At 42.2% G+C, this 24,418-nt stretch overlaps 1 protein-coding gene across 6 annotated transcripts in view; it reads right to left on the reverse strand.

The window, feature by feature from the left end:
- Nucleotides 1–21,364: 21,364 nt before the first annotated feature.
- Nucleotides 21,365–24,418, reverse strand: part of HDX (highly divergent homeobox) — a 56,245-nt gene continuing 53,191 nt past the window's right edge. For all 6 annotated transcript variants that reach the window (XM_061598580.1, XM_061598576.1, XM_061598575.1 and 3 more), the window contains one exon: nucleotides 21,365–23,016. In XM_061598580.1, coding sequence (XP_061454564.1) covers nucleotides 22,891–23,016 — 126 coding nt within the window. In that variant the 3' untranslated portion in view covers nucleotides 21,365–22,890. The remainder of the gene's footprint in view (nucleotides 23,017–24,418) is intronic.

Here is a 24,418-nt window from a genome sequence, read left to right on the forward strand (position 1 = left end):
AAAAACAGAGATAAGCTATTAATTAGTGAGTAGCAGAGAGAAGTTATGGCTCCCCAGTGAGATGTCAAAAACCGATCAATCTGGCAAATCTCTTTTAAACAGCAACAATTTAAGTCAAGTAAAAGAAAAATATAGAAAGAAGGGTGCTTGCCTGTTAGTGCGTTCTCTCTTAGAAGATAAGATGAACGTTCGCTTTATCAGATAGAGCTTGTTGTTGAAAATCCGTCCCACCTTCGTCGGCTGGACCTCGTCCCATAAATTAATGAGATCTGGTCGTCCCAACAAAAATAGGCTTTGAGGTTAATCTCTTCGTTTCTCCCTACCCGGGAGAAGTTTAATCAGTCAAAAAAAAAAAAAAATCTGACTGATATATCTGAATAAGCTTCTTTTGAGGCAGGAGCCCGTCTCAAAAGCAGGCACAGGCTAAGTCACCCTTCCCGGAAGTCCGATGATTGATCTATTCTCAACTTCCTCAGAAATTATTTGCTATGTAAGTACTGATTTATGCCAACACTCATACTTTGAATGATAACTGAACTTAAGAGCTGGCTGACTATATCCTACAGCAAGAATAAGCCTATGGCCCCCAGGAGGTTGTTGCTCCATCAGCCCCCAGCCAGGATGGCCAATGATTAGGGATGATGGGAGTTGAAGTCCAACAACATCTGGAGGGCCACAAGATCCTAAGTCTTGTTTTACAGGGCAGATTCCAGCCACTGAATCTTTCTTCTTTAATCTCTCTTTTCACTCTATGCATTCTTGTATTTATTTGTATTGCCACCCTGACCTCCTACTGGGAGGAAGGGTGGGATATAAATCTAATAAATATTCCATGTCACCTTTCAACTTGTATTTTCACAGCAGTTCAAAATTTAAGACAAAAGAGATATCGTAGAAACAGGTTTTTTAAAATAAAAAGTCAATGAAATAGTACAAATAAACAAAACAAGGGACCAGGCAAGAAAAGAGGAAATTGGGAGCACACCAGAGGGCTCAGCTTCAAGGAGAGAAGTGAAGAAAAGGGCGGCACCAAAGGCCTCAGCTTCTAAGGATGGGCAAATCTGTCAGTTTCACTTTCTCATGTTTCTTCTCACAAGTTTAGTTCTCCACAGATACACTTCAGGCTTTTTTTCTTTTAAAAACTCCTCATGAAAATGCATTGGCATTTTAGTGTGAATTTTTGCTCATGTAAACATTGGTTTGCAGTTTTGACTAATGTACTCGTTTTTGCAAAGCAATTTCCCTTTTTTGTACTCATACATTTTTGTATGCCATTTTCACGAATATATGTGTTTTGATACACATTTTACCCTAGTGTATGAATTCTTTTAGACGTTACTTGGCTGGAGAACTGCACTGCGAAACTTCAGAGAACTGTGACATGCGGATGGCTCTCTTTCCATTTGTGTATTGTTTTGGAAAGTGCAGGCTGGGTAGACTCACCATTAAATGCAAACCGAATAGAATTTATCTCCCATCCCTATCAACTCAAAAGCCATGCCAAAAATATGTTTCTAAAAGATGTCTTTGCTTGCCTCTCGAACATTAATGGAAAGGAAGCCAAGCAAGCATCCCAAGTCCTCCCTTTGCGGGAGGCTAACCTAGTCATAGGAACATTTGAAGCTGCTTTATACAAAGCCAGACACCGATCCATTTAGCTCTGACTGACAGGGGCTCTCCAGGGTTTCAGACAAGAGGCTTTCCCAGCCCTCTTTGGAAATGTTGGGGATTCAATATGAGACCTCTTACATGCACACGTGTGCTCTACCACTGAGCTATGGACCTTCCCCTGCCTCACCACACACACATGCAAATGGTACTTTTAACAGGGTCTCATCAGCTGATCTCAGGTTTAAGGAACATACCAAGTCAGACCAGTGGTCCATGTAGCTCGGGATTGTCTACAAAGACTAGCAGCAGCTCTCCAAGGTAGGAGCCTCTCCCAACCCTACTTGGAGATGCCAGGGATTAAATCTGCAACCTTCTGTGTGCAAGACAGATGCACTGCCACAGAAAGATGTATGCCTCTGCTTGGGGAGGGTCAAGAAGAAGGTGGGAGTGTGGAAGAAGATGCCCCAGAGATAGTCAAGACCCAGACCATGCATTTATTTATTTTCTATCCCATTTTCTTCCACTATAAACAGAAAATAATTAGGCCTGTATAAGAAACAACATAGTAAAATACCGCAAAGTAGCAGTTTGTAGAGCAGATTGTTGTTTCACCCTCCCCAAAGGCTCTCCTTAAAGAGCTAGATCTTCACCTAGTACCAAAAGCATTTGGAAAGACCCCATGCACAGGGTAGCTATCCTGCACCTGCACAGAGGCCTTGACGAGCCAATGTGAGATCCAGTATGGTGTAGTGGTTAGTGTGCCTCCAGGTGTTGTTGGACCACAACTCCCATCAGCCTCAGCCAACATTGCCAATGGTCAGGAAAGATGGGAATTGTGGTCCAACAACATCTGGAGGCACACTGGTTGGGAAAGGCTGGGTTAGTGTGTTGGACTAGGCCCTGGGAGACCAGGTTTCAAAGCCCCACTCAGCCACGAAGCTTGCTGGGTGACCTTGGGCCAGTCATAATCTCTTAGCCTAGCCTACCTCACAGGGTTGTTGCAAGGATAAAATGGAGAGGAGGGAGAACCATGTACACTATCTTAAGCTCCTTGGAGAAGAGGTGGGGGATAAATGTAACAATAAATAATAAATGTCAACCAGGATTGTCACTGACTTTCTCAGAGCATGCCCATCTCAACAATTCAATTGCAGAGAGGAAGCGTGCTGGTCCTCCCTTTGCCCCCCCCCCATCTCTGCTTGGCTGTCATGTAGCAGTGATGGAGAGGCATCGCAAAGACTGTTGCACGGACTGCTACAGTGAAGAAGCTTGACTGGAAGGATCCTGGAAACTTACTTGAGAAGTGGTGGTGTGAGGGAGAAATTCCAGATTTTCCTGTGAATATTATCTGTAGAGGTTATGTGCTGAATCCTTTCAGTTTTGATTTCCAAAGCATAGCAACTGCAGAAATCAATACACTTTTTTGGGGGGGGGGGAAGCAGGGGACTGTTCATTTGGATCCCAGTTCAATTCAGAGGCACAGAGTTAATATTATATCCAGTGTGTGTGTGTGTGTGTGTGTCTGTGTGTGTGTGTGTGTGAGAGAGAGAGAGAGAGAGAGAGAGAGAAATTAACCAAACAGAGGTTTGGCACCACATGGCATGAACCTGGAGGACAGTACCACCACTACTTACCTACTGCAAATGAAGCCCCTCTGAGCATTCCATCCTCAAAGCCCTATAACTGCCACCTTGGTAACAGCATTTGTATGTTAGCAGCTGAAGAAGGCGGAAGCTGAAACGTTTTGTTAATACAATAAAAACCTCTGTTTGGTTAATCACAATTACATTCATATATATTTTTAGGTGATTAACGGAATCCTTATAGGGATCCAGAGCAAGCTTGAGTGAAGTTCTGTTTGTTGCTTTCAAAACTGTCTTATCTATCTATCTATCTATCTATCTATCTATCTATCTATCTATCTATCTATCTATCTATCTATCTATCTATCTATCTATCTATCTATCTGTCTATAACTGATCCTGTTCTTCCTTCAAGGAGCTTAAGGTGTCAATACATGACCCTGGTCTTGTTATTCTCATAACAACCCTATGAAATAGGTTAGGCTAAGAGCGAGTGACTGATCCAAATTTTGTAGCACAGTGGGTCTTTGAACCCAGATCTCCCCTGTTCTAGTCTGAAGTCTAACCTCTGCTGAACTCGGGCTCTTATTTGGCAGTAAAAGGGACATTTTCAGTGAACCATTCTGATTCTGCTGATTCTACACACAGCTTCACCACCAGGTGTCACTACAGTAGCACATATTGCACAGAGAGTGGCTTCAACAGTGTGTGCGTCCCCCAAGTCAAGAGCTTTTTAGAACAGATTGTGCTGCAATTTCCGCTCACCCCCATTGGTTTTCCCAAGAACTGTTTTTCCACGAATTTTCACCTCATGGTAGAGCGTCTGCATTGTGTGCAAAAGGTTCAGTCCCCGGCATCTCTAGGTACAGCTGGGAGAGACCCCTGTCTGAAAACCTGGAGAGCTGCTGCCAGTCAGTGTCGACAATAGGGAGCTAGATGGACCAATGGTCTGACTCAGCATAAGGCAGCTTTCTATGTTCCACCTTTTAAAACCCACTTAAAACTCACCCTGGGCTCCTGCTGGGAGGAAGGGTGAGATATAAATCAAATAATAAATAAATAATTTTAGTTTGCAATTGCCCATAAGTAGTATTTTGCACAGAACTGGCATGTTGGTAAAACAACAACAGCAACAAGAATATAAAAAAAATCACTAGGGAAGACATGCGTGCATCGTGGGCTGGGCTCAGCTGCTCAGCCTCACTCCCTTGCCTCTGGGGTTCTCAGGGACCCATCCAGGTGTCATTTTATTGCGCATTCATGATGATCTGTGCTCATGATGGTACTGGGGCGATCCTACTTTCAATCTTGTTTGCACTCACAAAAGTTTGGGGGCGGAGATCATAGAATAGTAGAGTTGGAAGGGGACTATAAGGTCATCAAGTCCAACCCCCTGCTCAATGGAGGAATGATGCTGCTTTGTTTCTAATCGGTACATGTGCCATAACGTCTTACTGAAATTCTGTAGCTTTTCATACCGCAAAAATGTTCAGGTGTGTGTGTGTGTGTTTGTCCCGCTTTTGTCATGCTACAACACAAGAGAGCCCCTCCAGATGGCAAAAACGTCGTAACATTGGAGAAGCATTACAGAACAACTGCATGCTGACTGTATTGCAAAAATGAATTCATTGGTTGAATTTGCATAGTGGCCCTTAGGCAGCTTACAACAAAACAATATTAAAAAGACAAATCAACAATGAAAAACAGCAAAGAAAGCAACTTCACAACAAGAAAGACAGTATCAAACAATTAACAGCCTGGATTTAATATTTGTAAGCAAGCCACTTTGACTGCCTCTTGGGGCTATAAAGCAGGATATAAGTATTCTAAATAAATCAGCAAATACACATTAATGTGATATTATGTTCGGCTGTGCATGGAATTTACTCTCCTGATGTAAAATTGGGATGTTTTAAAATGGCAGTATTAACAACCTTAATTCATAGGAGTGCACACTTAAAATAGAGACTTTTATCTCCAGGTATAATTGTAACATTCATGGGCAAAATTACTCTTGGAAGGTATAGAGATCAGATTCTGCATGACTCACTTCAGCATGGGTTACAACTGTGTGCAAAGGAGAAACTAGATCTCATTACGAGGATTAACAGGATATCCCCAACCTAGTAACTTTCCTATTTACTGTTGGATGGATTAAGACTGATGCAGTATCAATTCCACAGTAGTTTATTATGTAGCTAGCACAGTCCAGTGGTTCCCTCTTTGTCCCTCCTCCCTCTGTATTTTCAACACCCCTATGGATCTGAAAACTGCTGTCATGGCTGTTTCTCCCACCCCCCTTCTTTTCTGGAAACCATCTGGCTTGCTCCCCCTAGATAAAGCTGCTCATTTCTGTTTTGTATTCATGTGCTTTTGCAGGTTGCTAATAGCTCCATCAATATTGCAAGCCTCACATTACATTAATGATTTCAATCCAGCCTTTTTTGATTTGCCCCACTGTTGATACTGCTAATTAACAGCTTGTAGAGATGGAGAGTGGCAGGGAATGCTCCCAAGGCAGGCGCTCCATGCAGGACTTTCATCTTTGCCTGACATCAGCAACGGTGCTTGGCAAAGATCCAGGGATGGTAAAATGGAACATTCTTCCTTGTTCTGGTTAGACAATGAGGGGAAAAGAGTTTTCAAAGAGAAGCAAAAGTCTGCTCTTGCATGAATCTTATTCATGTTTTAGGTCAAAGCAAAGCAAAGCAAAGCAAAGCAAAACAGCGATTGGCTGTTACCTGTTTTGGTCTGTTCACTTGAAACCATACGATGCACAATATGCAATCCTTCATATTGGCCCACCAGAAGATTGCTTGGCTGCCTGGTTTTGCTGCCAGTCTGCAAAAATGGGAGGGCATGTTCTCCAACTGTCCCTATTTAGCTAGAGGTGTCATACTGCAGGGCTCAGCCCTTTTCCTGCCCCCAAATCTCTAGAAGTCAAATTTCCAAGTGGCAGATGCATGCAACTTGTTTTTGATACAGATGCATGCACATTTTTATGCACATTGATGCATATTTCTGATGCACATTGATGGACATCAATGCAAATTTCTGATGCAAAATGGATGAACATTAATTTATTTATTATATTGCACCCAGTAGCAGTTGGTAGAATGGGGTAGTGGCACTTATCTGACCTTGCATCATCAGAATTGCTATAGCTTACTGGGAGGGGGAAAGATGAGGTGACAGTGAGGTGGGCACAGTGCAAATGCTCGAGTGGGAGCGCCAAATTGGCACTCACCATCCCAGTAAGCTGCAGCAATGTTGGTAACAGGTCAGGTAAGTGCTGCCACCACCACATGTTGACCCCACCCTTCCTCAGATCATCATCATCATCATCATTATCATTATTGCTGCTATTATCATTGCTAATTAAATTTATATCCTGCCCTTCCTCCCAGAAGGAGCCCAGGGTAGCAAGCAAACTAGAAGCATCCCCAAACTAACAATATATTCTTTTAAGGGGAGTGCTATCCATGTAGGACAAGCCATCCATCCAAATCCCAGGCACAGGAACCAAGTTCTTACAAGGCCCCTGACTAATCATGATTAAGCTTACTTTGTTGGCCCACATCCAGGCCATCATAGCTCCAGGCATGCTCACAGTCTGGTGCCCATTAGAATTGACAGGGCAGAAGACAGAGCGATCAACAGTAGGTGGAGCTAGATCCAATGACAGACAGAGCAAACTCATCTTAGTTTTGACTCCGTCCTCCTCCCTCCTGAGTTCTACAAGGAACAACATTGAGATGAAAGAGGAGGAGGATGACATTCAGTGCCACCCTCTTGTAGTAGGCCCCTTTAAATAATGTATGTATTATATAAGTCTATATAGTTAGGGTGTTTTGCCCCTTTCAGAACCGCAATAAAATGTACTTTGAAAGGACAAGCGTTCCTGTACCAATTTCCCCCCTCCAAGAAGTCTGGGCATACAGCCAGATTGTAGCTCTTCAATCAACAAGTCTGGGCTTAATTGTAAGTACCTGAAGAGACCAGGAGAACACCTTATTGGGATTCTCCTGATGTCCAAAAGTAACCTTACCTAAGAATTGATAAAGATCTGTGAGAATGTTTGTGAGAAATGACTGTGAGAACGCAAAGCTGATGTTTGTGAGAAAGGACTGTGAAAACAGAAAGGTGTTGCAATTTCAGATTGAATGATCTAGATGAGAGACTATAAAGGAAAGATCACAAATGCAGTTTTTTATCAGTCCTCATGGACTGGTTGTGCACTGCTGCCAGTGTGCCTAATTGCTGAGTCTTATTCTGAGGTTTATCGGAGCCCCCACGGGCAAGATTTAAACTGTCATTCTTTTCTATCTATGTATTAAGATATCTAGACTATATAAGCATTTTATGTGATATTCTTAAAGCACATATTGTATTACTTAATAACCTTTGGTTTTGTGTTGTATTATTAATACTGATTTATTAATTTACTGGCTATGGCCAGACTTGTGTACGCTCATATAAATCCATATAGAAATGTGGAGTCAATAAAAAGCATAACCTCCTTCCACTGTGGAACTCTTTTTTACCCTGATTGATCCCTAGTCTTGAGATAATTCTCTATTGGGAGTTTCCTCTAAGTCTGCTTGTTCAGATTTACTGCTGGGGCAATCGCACAAGCCTAGGTGAAGTGCAGTTGCTACATACAAGGACTCTAAACAGCTTTAGGCTTAAGGGGAAAGTGAAGAACCCTTGAATCTGTGTGTGGACACGTAAGAGGTAATTCGAAGTATTTCACTCTGGAGTGGATGTATGTAAGAAGGCAAGCAGTTGGGGACTGGCTGATGGCCAGCTGAGGTTGTTGGGGCAGCACCCCATTTGCCCTAAGAGGTGAGCCTCCACTGCTTGTATCACATCTTGCTGCTCAGGCATCAGAGCATAGAATGCTCAACCCCAGCTTACTGACAGAGGGCAACATTGATACCTGTTCCGTGCCCCACTCCACCCCCCCCAGCATTCAGATCAACTCAAATCAGCTCACCTAGCAACTCAATTCCTGCATAACAGCCTTTACTTCTCCTGAGGACTAATAATGTGATTGATGGAGGACCCCCTTCTTTGAACCTCAAAGAGAAGTAAACAACTAGGAGTTGGGGAGATGTCTAAGTGGTAGGAGGGCATAATTAGCTAACAATCCAATGTTGAAGGTGCAAAAGTTGCAGCACGTTTCTAGCCTCTGCTGAAAATCAATGTTCCTCATCATTGTGACTTACATGTTTATGCACATCTAGGTAAAAGCAAACATGTTTGATAGAAAATGTTCTTCCCTTTGAAGCTGTCTTTGAGTCAAAGCCAATGAGGGGGGGGAGAGAATAATTAAACATGATACAAGTCCCAGTTTCTGAAGAAATTACAAGTCACAAATTCGTTGCAAAAAATGTTTGTTTGAAAGTGTGGGCTTGGGGGAGGAAATATTACAAAATTGCCTTCCCTCCACTCACCTTTTTCACCATCGCTACCTGTTTTGTGGTCCAGGAGAAAATGAGTGCACTCTCAGTTGTTGTTGGGGGGCATTCCTCCCCATCAAGGCCCCATAGAAAGCAATGAGTTTTGCCCTCACTTGGAGTTGACTTCATGATGATACGTCATCATGTGACTTCATGAAGCATCAGAGACCAGAACTTCCTGCCCTCACTCTGGAGCATTGTAGGAGAAAATATGGTGCCTACTGGCAACCAGGAGTGCAATTGCTATTGTGTATAAATTTATCCCATACTTCACCTCTGTCCACACTCTTTCCCTAACATCACTGAAATCCCCCTAACGTTTTCACCCAGCAAACAGGGTGACATCATTTGGAGAGATATTTTGACTCATGCCTAATTAGTAACAGTACTGCACTCAAAATCTGCTCCCACACTCAGGCAATAGCCCCACCTTCCTCTCTTGTGCCCACAGATCAGCCCATTTGAGGTGGGGGGACCCAAGTAAGGGAATGTTTCTCTTACTTTACACCCTATAGGTGTCCTCCACCCCCACCTCATCAAAAGATGACTACATTTTGCAATCTCTTTTACTGTCAAAAATATAACTAATTAAATCAGTGGGCTAGGTAGCTTGTTACTCAGAATGCTTCATTATTTGGAACTGGGTTATGTCCCATGACAAACCCCATTTGTATCAAAGTCCCTTATTTATCCAAATAGATTCTGCCGCTATCTGTGTAATCGCAATTCTGATCACCAGCATTGAGAAAGAGAAGCCACTGGCAATACCTGTTTTAATGAACCAACAAAAATGTTACTTGCAAAGATGAGAGTTGTTTTAAATAACCTTTCCTCTATGTCTGCAGAACACCTCAGCATTTACTTTTAAAAGCTGCTCCGTCTCAGAGTCTGCATACAAGTAGTGAAGCAATGGGAACCAGAATCAGACAAAAAGCACTAAAGCGGAGATGAATAGATTGCATCAGTGGCTAATCATCCAAGATGTAGCCTCTGTTTGTAGAGACAGTAGATCTCCAATTGCCAGCATCTAAGAATTCACAACCACTTATTCCTTCCTTGTGGGTTTCCTCAAGGTATCTGACTGTGCTTGGAGGATGATAAAGTAGGCGAGGGTTTCCCAAATTTCTGAGTTCTTTGACTCCTTGATGAGCTTATAAAGTTGTCATGGATCCCAACCCAAGTTCTTAGGAATGTCAATTGATTGATTGATTGATTGATTGATATCCCTCCCTTCCTTCCAGCAGAAGCCCAGGGCAGCAAATGAAATAAAGTCAAGAAATATCAATACATAACCAACATTTATTAATCATCAGCCACTATTACTGATAGTCATATTTTACAAATATAAAACATAAAAAAATCTTACTAAATACAGAGATTCCTCATTGGCAAGGGAGGTGCACTCTGTACATGCCTATCATGTAGGGCTACTGAGAGGCGGATACAAAGGATTCATGTGTACTGAGCCCAAACCCAGCAAAGGGCCCAGACTCTTAGCTTTCCCCCCCTATGTGCTCTAGAAAAAAAGTTATAGAGCAAAATGTGAGCCCCCCCATTTCTGTCCCCATTTACTTGCAAGTTGCATGAGGTGAGTGAGCAAGCAGCAGCTCAGTGCCATTTACCTCTTTTGCAATGCCAAGAAGCAGCTGTTACTGCTATTTACAATGTTGCAACCATTGCACCTTGTGTAACTATGCCGGCAAGCTTGACTTGCAGGAGCAAGCCACCCCATTCGCGCCCTTTATTTCTGAGGCCTGCTTTGGATAGGGTCACACTCCCTCTGAAGCATCAGGTACATAGCTCAGGGATACTCCTAGATCCATTATTGTTGCTTGAGGCTCGTGGCCTTGGTGGTGCAGAGTTCCTTTCATTACCTTCAACTGGTGGCCCAGCTGTTGCCCTATCTGGACAGGGACAGCCTTACTTCTATTGTCTATGCTCTGGTAACCTCTAGGTTAGACTACTGCAATATGTTATTTATGGAGCTGCCTTTGAAGATAGTTTGGAAGCTACAGCCAGTACAGAATTCGGCAGCCAGATTGTTGACTGGGGTAAATTGGTCTGAACACACAAAAAATGGAAATGGACTGCCTTCAGTTCAAAGTGTTTTTCACTTATAAAGCCTTCTGCGGCTCAGGACCCCAGTACCTCAAGGACCACCTCTCCCCATATGAACCAACCTGGGTCCTGTAATCATCCTTAGAAGCACTTCTAGTGCCCCCTCCATGGGAGGCTCAGAGGGTGGCAACATGAGATTGTGCCTTTTCAGTGGTGGCCCACAGGTGTGGAATGGTGTCCCCAGGAAGGCCTGGTGCCATCTTTAAGCATCAGGAAAAGATCTTCCCCTTTACTCAAGCCTTTGGCCCCTGATGACTTTGTAGTGGGGCAGGACTTGTATGCCTGCCCTTTATTTGTATTGAAAGTGTGGGCTTGAATCTGGCTTTCAACTGCCAGAGGTGTTTTTAGATTTCATTGAGTATGTTGTTTTCAATAGGTTATGTAAGTTGCTTTGGGTCGCTTGGTGAGAAAAGTGACCAACTGATAATACCACTTAATTTTTTTCATACTATACCTTGTAAGATTCTTTTCCACCCCAGGCCCTTTTCTATCCCCTGGACTTTTTTCACCTCTTGCTCAGTACCAACCACTTTGGGAAACCCTGAGCTAGACATGCGACTTGGCATTAAGAATGCTGCTGAAAGTAGACTTTCCTGAACTCTGGTAGTGAAATTTTGAATCCAGGTACAGCAGATGATTTCCAGATGGGAAACCTCCAGACCATGCATCCAAAAAGAGAAGTCCCTCAGGCTGATGTACATATTTGAGTCAATAACACCATCAGTTTCCATTAAGTCTTTGCTTGGAATAGGTCTAGCAGAGCTTACTGGTATAATGACACAGATGTCATCAACCTCCAGTGGGCCCTTCTGGTGCTTTCTTGTGGGGTTCGGTTGGCCTTTGCTAGGGACCGAGCCTTTAGTGTGGGAGGCCCTAACCTACGGAACTCCCTACCAGCAGAGGTTTGGCAAGAAACATCCCCACCTTTTAGACGTCTGAAAACTGGATTGTTTAGACAGGCCTTCACCATGTGAATGTCTCTTTTTGACCAGCCAGTATTTATGGATATTTATGGATTCTTTTCCTGATTTTATTATAATTTTGTGTGCTGTATACTGCTTTAATATACTTTTATCCAGTGGAGGCTGGTGGCTCCGATGTCAGTAGGGCAGTGAATGCACTCTGGGTTTAAAATTTTCAAGCACCTTGGACAGCTCCTTGGAAGTTCAGACTAAAACCTGGAATGGATTCACTGTTCCACTGACACTGGAGCCACCAGCGTCGAAGGCTTTTATCAAAGTGTGAATTTTAAATATTTCAGTAAACAGATTAGCGAGCCTGCAGAGGGTACAAGTGGTTTCAAGCTGGACTGGCAAGCCAGAGGTCAGAAACAATCCAGATGCTTTCTAGCACCGGAACATTAGGGACTTCGTCTAAATCTATCCAGCAAAATGGTACTTGCAGTCCCATTTCTTTTCTTGCGACGTATTTGATGTATGTGGCCTCACACCACATGATGCAAATACGTAAAACATTCCAAGTTCTTTTCTCACAGCATGGGCTCTGGCTGAGATAAACTGCTTCAAACCAGGATTTCTGTACCAGCCTGCAGAGTAAGAGAAGAAATTTCATTTCTGGCATTTTGCTCTGAAGAGCTGCTCTCGGCATGACCTGCAATTCCACTACCTTTCATTACTGCAGCTGTGAAGGGAAAGAACGGATCTATGAAAAAAAGTAATTGCACATTGTACACTGAAAAAGTGTTCCAGAAATAGATGGGTGATGATAATAAAGGACAGTGTGTAATGTATGGTCTATTTCATTGTATCCTATATAGCAATTGCTATGCTGGGTTGGAGGCAAACCTAATGACTGGAAATGTTTGTGGTCCCCTCCCCCCCCCCGTGACAGTCTTTTAGATGCTGACTCAGCATGGACACAGGAGACTCACGTTCGAATCCTCAGCCCAGCATGAAATGGAGTGGTAAGTTACCCTGACTCAGCTCAATCTATTGCATAGTTTGTGGTGAGGAAGAGGGATAAAAACTGTGATGCAGGTTCATATCGTGAATGAAAATCATTAATTACTAAACTACAGACCAATAAGGTGTCTTTAGGTGCGTTAGAAGACATGTTAGAGGTATCACTAGAATACCTATTAAGAAGAGTTGCAAAGGTGCACAAAAAACAATGTTCCAAGATGTCACCAAGGGCCAAACTAGGCGTGATACTATTCATAGGTTTAAAACAAGCATACTTAACTTGACCACTTTTGTTCTGGAGAGAAGCTTCAATGCAGGATATGCTCCTAACGCAGAATGGGCCCATGAATCATTTTTTTTGGGGGGGGGGAGGGGAGTGGCTGACAATTGCTCTCCCCCTCCCCCCAAACCCCACCCCTGGCTATTTACCTCAAAAGATGCTGTTTTCAGTAGTCTGGGGGCAAAAAGCAGGCAGGTAGGGGGTGGTTTTCAGCAGACAGCTGGCACAAGGCACTGATCCATATTGGAGGTATGTTCTGGAGCAGGACCCCCATCGCTGATTTCTCTCCAGAGAGAGCAGCTTAAGATCATGGGCTTAAACACATGAATAACATCACATATAGTTTGGCTCTCTCAAAATTATGACAAGGAAACTCTCTGCCTGCAAAGGATGGATCTCCGGTGGGCATAGTTACACAAGGTGCAGGTAGAAGCCAGCTGTGAGAACCAGGAAGCTAGATCCATTAAGATGTCATTACGGAAGAGCCACAGCTCAGTAGTACAGCATCTGCTTGCATGCAGAAGGCCCCAAGTTCAAGCCCTGACATCTCCAGGTGGGGCCAGGAGAGAACCCGTCTGAAATCCCAGAGAGTCGCTGCTAGGAAGTGTAGACAATACTGAGCTAGATGGACCATTGGTTTGATTCCATATAAGGCAGCTTTTTGTTTCCATGTCATCCTTGACCACTAATGGGAGCAGCTGTTTTGGCAAGGCCTACCTCTTGCTGACCCTGCTCCCTCCACTGAATGACTTGGAAACCAAGCCTCTGGTTGAGAAAAGGGCAGTATTCAGAGCTTCCTTCACCCCATTTAGAGATACAGAACTCTCAAGGCTTTGGGAAGAAGCTTGCAATACAAAGAACGTAAGAAGAACCTGTTTAATCAGGTCAGAGGCACATTTAGCCCATCACCCTGTTCTCACAGTGGCCAACCAAATGCAGATGGGAAACACACAAGTAGAACCTAAGCACAAGAGCACTCTCCCTCCTGCGGTTTCCAGCAGCTGGTATTCAGAGGCACACTGCCTCCTTCATCTCCCAGAGGAAGCGTTTTCTTTGGAAGATCCTTCTGAACCTTTAAAGTCAAGTACTTGACTAAATGAGACTTGGAAATAGGAATAGTGAGTCTGTGACTTTACAGGGACCTTCCCATATTCATCATATTCATGATTTATTACCATCACTACTACTATTACGACAACAACAGAGTTCAAGAACATGAAAATCTTATTTAGCTGAGTAGTAAACTCTTACAAGGTCAATTATTATGAATATAGAAACTGAAAACTTGTGTACAAAAACAAATCACTTAGCCTTTATTGAATTTCTCAGTCTTTCAGATCTGGTAGATATAGAAAAATATCCTTGAGTGTAATAGACAAAAGGTAGCAAAGGTAGTTAGCCCTTTATGCTAACCAATTTGACTTTACAGATACAGGTTTGTAACAAACAACTAAAATTATTATTTAAGGTTTTGCCAAACTCCTATCTGATAAACTTAGGAAAGAAAAAAACCCAGTGACAATTCCTGGAATTATTAGAAGCGTGCATTTCAGTGTGGATGCAGAAACTTTAAAAAGAACAAACATAGTGAAAGAAAAGATGCAGCTATACAGGATGGATACATTTGAAGAACAATCTTTAACCAACATATGTGACTTTGAAATTATTCAATAACCCAAATATAATATTCATATTTTATTTTAAAGTGTGAAACAAATCAAACTTGGTAAGCTATCTGTTGATAAGTTAAAAATTCTATGGCACAAATTTTCACAAAAAAAGTTAAGGCAGAGACCAACAGTTTATATAAAAATAGCTGAGCAGGTTTCTAATGAAGGAAATAACCTTTTTGTGTGTGATGGATTTTGTTAATACAAGATTATAAATATCCTTATATATACACAAAAACAAGATCAATACAAATGGATGGAATCCATCTTCCCATAAACCAAGATCATTATGTCCTGGGTTGCAGTAGAGGTACTCAAGTTAAATATCTGTCATAGTCTTCTTGCTACGCATAACATTTACATGTCATAAAACTGCAATATAAATACTGAGTTTCTTTGAGAAATTCAGTCTTAAAATCACACTAAATTTACAAAACTCGCCCAAACTGGCCAAACGGACATTATGTTAAAGATATCATCAGTTCAACTTTGTTGGCACATTTTAATAGTATACCACTTTATATATATAAACCCACAAAATTAGGAAACTTTCAAGAAAAATTGAACTCAAGTGTTTCTACAGCAAAAAAGAAAGAAAAGTGGGAAGTTTTACAAGGATAGCTTACATGCTGAGAATGTGTTGACTGTTTTGTGTTGGGATCACTTACGCACTGCCAGCTTCCACCTAGCTGTTTAACACTGAATAAAGGAAGATCATTCACACTGATCAGCTATACATGTGTTTATTTCTGATCCCAAATTGCTTTTGCATATAACCATCTAGGAAATTATCCAGTTAATAACTGTTATCTGGGAAGCTGTGTGTGTGTGTGTGTGTGAGGATGTGAAAGGTTTTGCATGTCGATATTTGCCAACTCAAATCATATGACACTTTCTTTCATCTACATTCTGCTGCTTTCCACGCACTGTGCATATATCAAACAGAACATGGTGCATGCTGGATCCTCCAATAGCAGGATGCCAGCAATGCAAAAAGATGAAAGGAGGTTTAACTCCTTGTGTCTCTTTTATCACCTTGCCCCACTGAAAAGCATTTAAAAACAGCTGGGAGGTACAGCATACTGCTGACTCCTCCCCCTTCCACCACTCCCAGCCTTTGAGTCTGTCTTCCATGCTGGGGTGGAGCGAGGAGAGCAGAGCAGACTTTATCATGTGCAGAGATGTATTTCTTCAACAAGTGTTCAGATGACAGATTTCCAGTACTATGCCAGTGCTACAGAGATGCATTTACCAATGCAAATGTCTCTCTCTCCTTGCTGCTTTAGTAGATTGAAGACCCCAAAGCCCCATGTTATTGTGTTAACATCACTGGGTATATATAGCAGAATGGGATACGTAGCTGAACTGTATTCTTTTAAAAATCAACCTCAATGTTTTATATTGGGTTCAATGTTTCCCAGTATAAGCCAAACAACCTTTGCAATGTCCAAGTCCCATAGAAATCAGGTCTTAAGGATCTAACTCTTGTTGACATCAATGAGATGTGGACACAGATCTGATGCACACCTAACTTTATCTCAATTGTACTGATGACTTCTCAGACATGGGTCTTAGTTAGCACACCGAATCTCAAGCACTTAGTGCAGCAAGATTTAGCACAATGTCATGGTAAGCTACTTAGGTGGGGAACAAGTCACATTCCTTTTCTTCCTTAGAAAATAGCATTAATTCAACTGGTGAGCTCTTTTCAAACCATCTGATGTAACTCCTGTTCTCCAAATGTAGGGGTTAAGTAGGGAAGGAGAGATAGTTCACTATTTTAGGAGGCTGCTCCATACCTATGATTTTATCTCAGGGAAAAGTTGCTGAGAAATTAAAGAGACATTTAAAAACTGCAACCTTTTTTTCCCTTTTGGACAGAAAAGCTAATCTGTAGCACTCTTACTTTGGGATTTTTAACAAATTGCTTTTATCTCATATATGCTCCCTCTGACAACAAATTAAGTTCCAAACTAACCATAATCATGACTGGGCATGAGGTTTGTGTGCTCCTACACAACCACAGACAATTTATGTGGAACAATATTGGATTTTAAACTATATGGTGCCAGTTTTGATCTTTTTTAAAAAAATAAGCCTCAGGGATGTTGATCAGGCATACCCAGTGCTGAGGATGCAAACGGAGCTTATTTCAAAGGCTAGAACATGGAGTGTTTAACACAGGAAAAATTATTTTGTTTAAAAACACTCCTCTGTATAGCAAGGGAGGAAACTGCAAAGGAAGAAGTTGCTTTTTTACCTCTTTCCTAAGCAGTTGCCATCTCTAGCTGAGAGGTTCACTTTTGGAATGGTAATTGGAAGAGTTGGATAATTACAAAGGTAGGGTTGGACCCCATCAGTAGTGTGGAATTCACTTCAGCCACCTGCAACAGGTACTCCAAGAGAAAAAATGGAGTGGATGGGGAAAGACCTACAGCCACCAGCTTATTTATCATATCCATTTTAGCTCTGAGGCGGGGAACTTCAGGAAACATTCCCAGCAAGTTGTTCCTTTACAATACAGTAATAATTCGCTCTCATTACAACACACACATACACAGAGCTGCCAATCATAGCATCCAACTACTGTCATAGTGCTAACCATATTAGGATAACAAAAAATAACTCCAAAAATAATTCCAATATTCAGTAACCGTATTTATGAAGGCCAGGTGTGGCTGACCTGTGGCCCTCCAGATGCTGCTGGACATTAGCTCTGATCATCCTTGACTCCTGGACACGCTGCCCAAGGCTGAAGGGAGATGGGAGTCCAAGAATAACTGGAGGGCCGCAGCTAAGCCACTCCTAATGTATGCAATATCCAACAAAGGGGGGGACCCATTTGCTGGAAACTATTTATTGCCCAAGGATGGGAAAAATCACATTATAGACTGGGGTGGCATATAAGGTGATATCATCTTGCAGAGGTAGCATGTCAAAATGTCATTTTTTAAAAAGTACTGGGTTAATTAAATAATACAGTAAAATGTTTATATTCTGGATCTAGCCAGGAAACATTAAACAAGCAAACAACACTTGTTGATTTGTTCAAGCTATTCTTACTGTAGTAATCACACAGCCTTTCAATTAAACATCTGAGGGCAACATTAATTCATAAAGGGGAGTGGGGAAGAAGAGGATTCTCCAATGAAAACAGAGCATCAACATCTTCTCTGTGAAGAAATACAGTGCAATGCCTGCTGCCAAAGCCTGTTCCAGTATTCTAATGCAATCTTGACTGCACCCCCAGAAAATACCATGTAGGCTAAATATTTTAGCCAGTGTGGTAAAGTACAAAGTCTGTGTACAGAAAGGACATCACAAAGTAGAAAAGGGTTTTAACTTGACAGAACAATCCTATACCTGTCTACGCAGAAGTCAGTTCCCTGACATCAAGGAGACTTGCTTCCAGATAAGTGGGTATGGAGTTAATAGCATGCCTTAGTGCATTAGTCTTCAACTAACGCAAGGATTCAAAAGTGGGTCACACCCAGATCCAATGAGGGTTTCAGCAGTGGCAGCACCAGAATTTTATCTTTTCATTTTTTAGAAAAAAGCACAGTGAGAGGAGACCCACACCACACATTTAAAGCACATGAGTTCCTCCAAAGAATCCTGGGAACTGTGGTTTTCCCCTCACAGAACTACAAATTCCCAGCACCATTAACTACCATCATCATCATCATCATCTATTACCCACTCTTCAAAGGTCCCAGATCAGGTTACAATTTTAAAATATGACATTAAAAACAATTTAAAAAACCTAAACTCCCCAAATAAGGTAGGTTGTCAAAGGCCAGAGTAAAGAGGTGCATCTTCAGCATTTGCCTAAAACTATACAGCAAAGTTGCCAGACACAGCTCAGTGGGAAGGGAGTTCCACAGCTTAGGGGCCACCACAAATGCCCTCTCCTGGGCCATCACCCCTCCAAACATCTGAGGGTGGAACTACCAAAAGGGCCCCCTCTGCTGATCTCAACAACCGAGAGGGTCTGTAGGGAAGAAGGCGGTCTTTCAGTTCCCATGGTTCTTTGGGGGAAGTCATGTGCTTTAAATGTGCATTGGGTGTGCTTTAAATGTATGGTGTGGACCTGCCAAGAGAGGGAGGGAGGGACAAGAGGCAAGGTATGTGTGTGCGCACCTCTCCTGTAGCTATAGCAGTTGTATAGAAAAGGCTATTGCAACAGGCACACATTCTCACCCCCGCACAACAAGCTGATTCCACCAAAATTCCATTTGGTGCAATTATTAAAAAAGAGTCCTGATGCTCATGTCTGATTGCCTGAGAGAGAGAGAAAGACAAAAGCAGGATGATAGAAGTGGGTCTACGTTGCAGATCCTAGTAAAAAGATGGGCCCTGGGTCTGGTCAAGATTGGAGATTACTGCTGTAGCAAAGGGCTTGGGAGATGTTGTTGGACTCCAAATTCCATCATCTCTGACCATTGGCAGGGGGTGGCTAGGGCTGATGTGAGTTGGGAGTCCAACAACTTCTGGAGGCCCCCACAGGTTCTCCCCACTCTAGCAGGTAAGGGCTAACTCAATCAAACCTGCATATTATCTGCTGCAAACTAACCTCAGTGTAGAAAGTCAGCACAGATATTTAAATAAATTAAATAAATAGAAATAAATAGAAATGCATATTCACATCAGTTGAAGGCTGCAAAGCCTGTATTCAAAGAGCCATAATAGCTCAGTCATTTCCTCATACAAAATAATTTTTGGCCAAGTCAGACCATGCTTTTCAGCTGGGAGTAATCAAGAGATGTACAAGCTTATATGAATTAGGCCCAAAGAATGTTAGATTGAAGACTTGCTGAATTATATACAAATCCCACCTGAACCCAGGCACTTTCTGGCTGTATCATGTCTGTCAAATTGGAAGGAATGGCTTACTGTCCAGAGTTCTTGGGAGAATGAAGACAGTTCCTTGGCATAATGGACGTACTATCTAATGATGGATAACATAATGAAATTTGCTCCAAGATTTTTCAGCTAGACAGTCACAAGGGACGTGCCTAGGCAGTATTCAAGTCCTCATACTGTACTTCTAAACCTAGTTCCATCTTTGAAAGAGCAGAAGAGGCCAGCTTAGGGAATTTGGACGCCTAAGTGGGAGGTAGTTAAGTACAGGAAACTAAGTTCCTGGTTAGCAGTTTATTGATTCTTCAGATACTTGCCTTGCCTTTCCACTTGCACCCACACATTTGTATTCCAATTACCATCAGAAAGCTATGAGAGCAAAAGCAGTGAAGGGCCTAAGCAGAAGAGGAAATGGTGTCTATCCAGTTGTGGAGGCCTGGGCTACGGCCTACACTCAATGGGTTGGATGCAACGTGAGCCACACTCAGAAAAGACCCACTGAAATAAAAGAATATTACTAACTTAGGTGCATTCATTTCAGTGGGTTTACCCCGAGTAAAGTTTAGCTGGGTACAACCCCAATAGCTATACTGAGCAGTATATTTGGCTAAGCAACCCCAGTGGTGCATTACACCCAACTGAAACAGTACGTGGAACAAAAAAGTTTCCAGCATAAAGATACTTTGCAGGGCAATTCAGTTTTGTACAGTTCCTTTCCACACTGTCCTATGGTCCATAGTTCACATGACCCAGTTCTGTGCTATCTGAAAGGACTTTGAGTCACATGACACAAAACAGCTACAGAGAACAAGGCTGGAAAGAAGAAAGATGGCTATAAGCCTGCGGTGCTACTTTTCCTTTCCCCTTGTTCCCCATCCACCCTTCTTTCTCTAACTACTCCTGAAGAGATTCTCTCTTCCACCACTGCCATCCACTACCTCCACCTTTTTCCTGTCATTTTCACTCCAGGTAAAGAGTTCATCTCTCTGTTTGTTCTTTTTAATGCAAACACACACTTCACCGTGTGTTTTTATTCCCCACAGAAAAGCTCTGCACATGGCATGGTCCCATGAGAATGCACAAAACACACACAAGGCAATGGGTAGAGGCTTTAGCTTCCTGAGAAACTCAATCTTTCATTTTTAAAAGCACATTTCTAGCCCTTGTTGCTATGCTTTCTTTTAAAAAAATGACATGGGCAATGCTTGCTGAAATCTCAGAAGCCAGAGAGATGGTTGAATGAGGTTTCTAAGCGGGGTGGGGTTTCAGTGTCCTGAATAGTTTCCTATCAAACCAGAGCTATACAGAAAAATAAGGAAAATGACAGAATTACGCCACATGAGAGAAATCTACATGTTCATACAGAGCAAAAGAATACAGTCTTTCTCGGCACAGAGTTTTGATTTTTTTGGGTGCAGTACTGTACTCTCTCTCTCTCTCTCTCTCTCTCTCTCTCTGTATATATATATATATTAGTGCAGAGTATGTATATCTGTGTTCATAAAGTGGATCAGAACTTTCACACAGAGGAGCAATTAGCCATTTGCCTCCTTTGCTTGTGACAAGAAACAATTGCCCCTGGATAAGAAGTCAAGTTGTAACACCTTTTCTCTCTTGGCCATGACAGTGGCGTTCTTAGGCTGGGGGAAGAGTTGCACTTCTACTATAGCTGCCTTTCCAAGCTAGGGAAGGCAGCTAGGAGAAGAGCAGATGAAATGAAAAGAAAGGGATGGAGCAGTGGTGGATGATGAGGACGGAGTAAGGAAGGTACAGTGGATCTTAGGAACAATGAGCAAGGTTACTTTGGGAGGAGGACACCAGTTCTTTCACAGCAAGTTGGGTTACTGAATAAGAGGAATAAGAAAATGTGCCTTTTTAATGTGTGGTATTTCTCTCATATTTTCATAGGAGAAATGACATCCCATAGAACAAACCATGCATCTTTCTTGGCAATAGGAAAAAAGGTATCTTAACGTTTTCATTCTCCAATTAAAGATAGAACATACATAACTGTAAATCAAAATCATGAAAATGGTTAAACACTCAGTCTTAATACACTGGTGAAAATGGAGATTTGTGTGTCGGATATTTCAAAACTCTTTGTTTAGACTACTCGATGCACATCAAGATTTTGACCCACGCAACAGATAGGGATGACTAAAATGCATTTGTCACTGAGCTGAGTTCTACATAGGCTTGTATTTGCCCAACAAGTTGCAGGAAGAGACTTCTGTGTCAGGAGCATATATACATTTATTTTTTCATTTGCTGGCCTACCTGCCAGAGCCAATTCATAAGACAGGGTTGGGTTGGTTTTCTGTGCCCATTCATATTTGAATTGAGCAGCTGTTCCAAATTACAATGCCAGGAGCACTTCCCTTGGAAACATCTTTCATCAATGCTTCTCTCAGCTCTCCTGCTGCCAGGGCAGATGCTGGTCCCAAGCTCTTTCCTCTCCTGCCTCTCCCTCTTTCAGCCAAGGTGAAAGCTCTGGTTTGAACTACAAAGCCACAGTCTGAGCAGCCTTCAGATGGGCCTTGGTCACGCACTAATTACTTGTAAATAAGCTACAGAAGTGAAACACATCTTCTAGATCTGTGTATGTGTTGTTTCTCTGTGATGGGGGAGAAGACACACACTGTATTAAGTCTCTGTGCTACGGGACACTGTTGCTTTGCTGAGCAATTGGCTATTTCTAAGAAGAGCTAACTTTTTGTTCAGAATTTCCATCTACCACTATACATAAAAAAACTACTGAAATCAATTAAGATAGTTTTACAATTTCAATAATTTTGAGGCATTGGAGAGAGGTGGAGCAAACAGAAGACACGATTTGCTGTTATGTACAGGAAAGCGCACGCATGCACACACACACACACTTCTTTAGTTTGATCCCTTATTTGCAATCATCATCATTTTAGTGAAGGCCCAACTTTTATCCACTGATCTTTTGAAGGCCTTACTTTCCAGTGATCAATCAACCTACCTGAGAAAGGGCAAGAAAGAAAGAGAAGGCAAAACATCACATTGAACAGGGTTGGTGGGCTAGATTAGGAAGAAATGGTCATAACTTTAAAACAATTCTTCCATTTTTGGTGCCCTACTCAGACAAGGGCCTTGTTCTAATGTGTGTTAGTAACACATAAAATGTACCATCGTCAAGGCAGAGCCGCTAGGAGCATAATGTCTTTTTCTCAAGCAGCTTTCACATTCATTAAAAAAAAAATTCTGAACTTGCAGCTACCATCAGCCACACCCACTATGCAAGGTTGTTAGTCTGCCTTCCCAACCCTGTCTCTCTCCCCTTCATATTTAAGGGTACTGGCTACCAAAATGCGATCAAAACAATACAGATTAAGCAAACAACATGGCATCACATCAAGATCACAAACTGTCCAAGGCATTTTTCTCTGATGAAGACGACAAGCTGAATGAGGTATCATCAGGTTCCGGAGATGCGTTATTGAAATCCATCTCTTCTAACTCTGGAGGTATATCTGCCAGAAGTGCCTGAGTTAGAATGATAAAATATAAATAAATGAGAATTTTGCAGTAGCCTCTGGTGAACTGGAAGTCCTTGTCAAACAGAAAGCATTACCCTCCCACATCTTGGTTCAGATTTGACCCGATTCCCTGGTGAAAAAAAAGGAATAGCAGAAACACTGAAGCACCTCCTGAGTGGAAGGAAAGGAGATGACATCCTCTGCTTGGTAGCGCTGCAGTTCCACCCTACAATTGCTAGCTGGAACCCTGAACAGAACTGTACACTGCAACATTTTGTTGCAGGCCCCACTGGTTCTTTTAAACAATTAATGTAAGCTGCCTTGAGTACTCCCCCTCTAGGATGCACACCTTAACGTGGTGAGGGGGTTTGAGTGTGTTGAAGAAGCTGAGAGCAAAGCTGTCAGGAGTCTAGACCAAGAGGCTAGACTCCTAGCAGGGGCACCCAAGGCGGAACGGTCAAAGCTGAGACACCAGACTAAGATGCATCCAAACTCAGAGGGAGGCAATGGTAAACCACCTCTGAATACCTCTTACCACAAAAACCCTATGAACAGAGTATCCAAAATGCAACATGAGATAGTGCTGGAAGATGAAACCCCAGGTCAGAAGGCACTCAACGAACTACTGGGGAAGAACAAAGGACAAGTATGAGTAGCGCTGTGACTAATGACGCAGCTGGATCAAAGCCGAAATGAAGCCCAGAGGCTGATGCGCACAGATGCGAAAGGAGAGTCCAGAGTTGTACGACGCACGCAATAGGAACATGGAATGTGAGAAGCATGAACCAGGGAAAGTTAGAAATTGTCAAGCAAGAAATGCAAGGCATCAACATTACAATACTTGGTGTGAGCGAACTAAAATGGACGGGAATGGGACATTTTCAATCAGGCAACTACAAAATATTTTATGCAGGAAATGAGAAATTAAGAAGAAACGAGGTTGCTGTAATAGTGAGAAGTGATGTAGCAAAAACAATTAGGAGCTATAACACAAGGTCTGAGTGAGTTATATCAGTGAGATTTAATGGGAAACGTATTAACATAACAATCATTCAAGTCTATGCTCCAACGGCAAATTGGAGAGATTTTATGCAGAAGTACATGAAGAAATTGATCACACACCAAAACAAGATGTTAAGATAATCATGGGGGACTGGAATGCAAAAGTAGGAAACAGAGAAGAACTAGGAATTGTGGGGAAGTGGGGCATAGGAGATAGAAATGAAGCAGGAGAAAGACTTTTCGAATTCTGTGAAGCCATTAATTTGTTTCTCGCAAACACATTTTTTGAGCAACCAAAAAGATGACTGTACACGTGGACATCACCAAATGGTCAAATTGATTATATAATTGGTAACAGAAGACGGAGAAGTTCCATACTTTCTGCAAAAACAAGACCAGGAGCAGAC

The sequence above is a fragment of the Rhineura floridana genome, chromosome 16, assembly GCF_030035675.1.
Source record: "Rhineura floridana isolate rRhiFlo1 chromosome 16, rRhiFlo1.hap2, whole genome shotgun sequence".
Taxonomy (NCBI): Eukaryota; Metazoa; Chordata; class Lepidosauria; order Squamata; family Rhineuridae; genus Rhineura; species Rhineura floridana.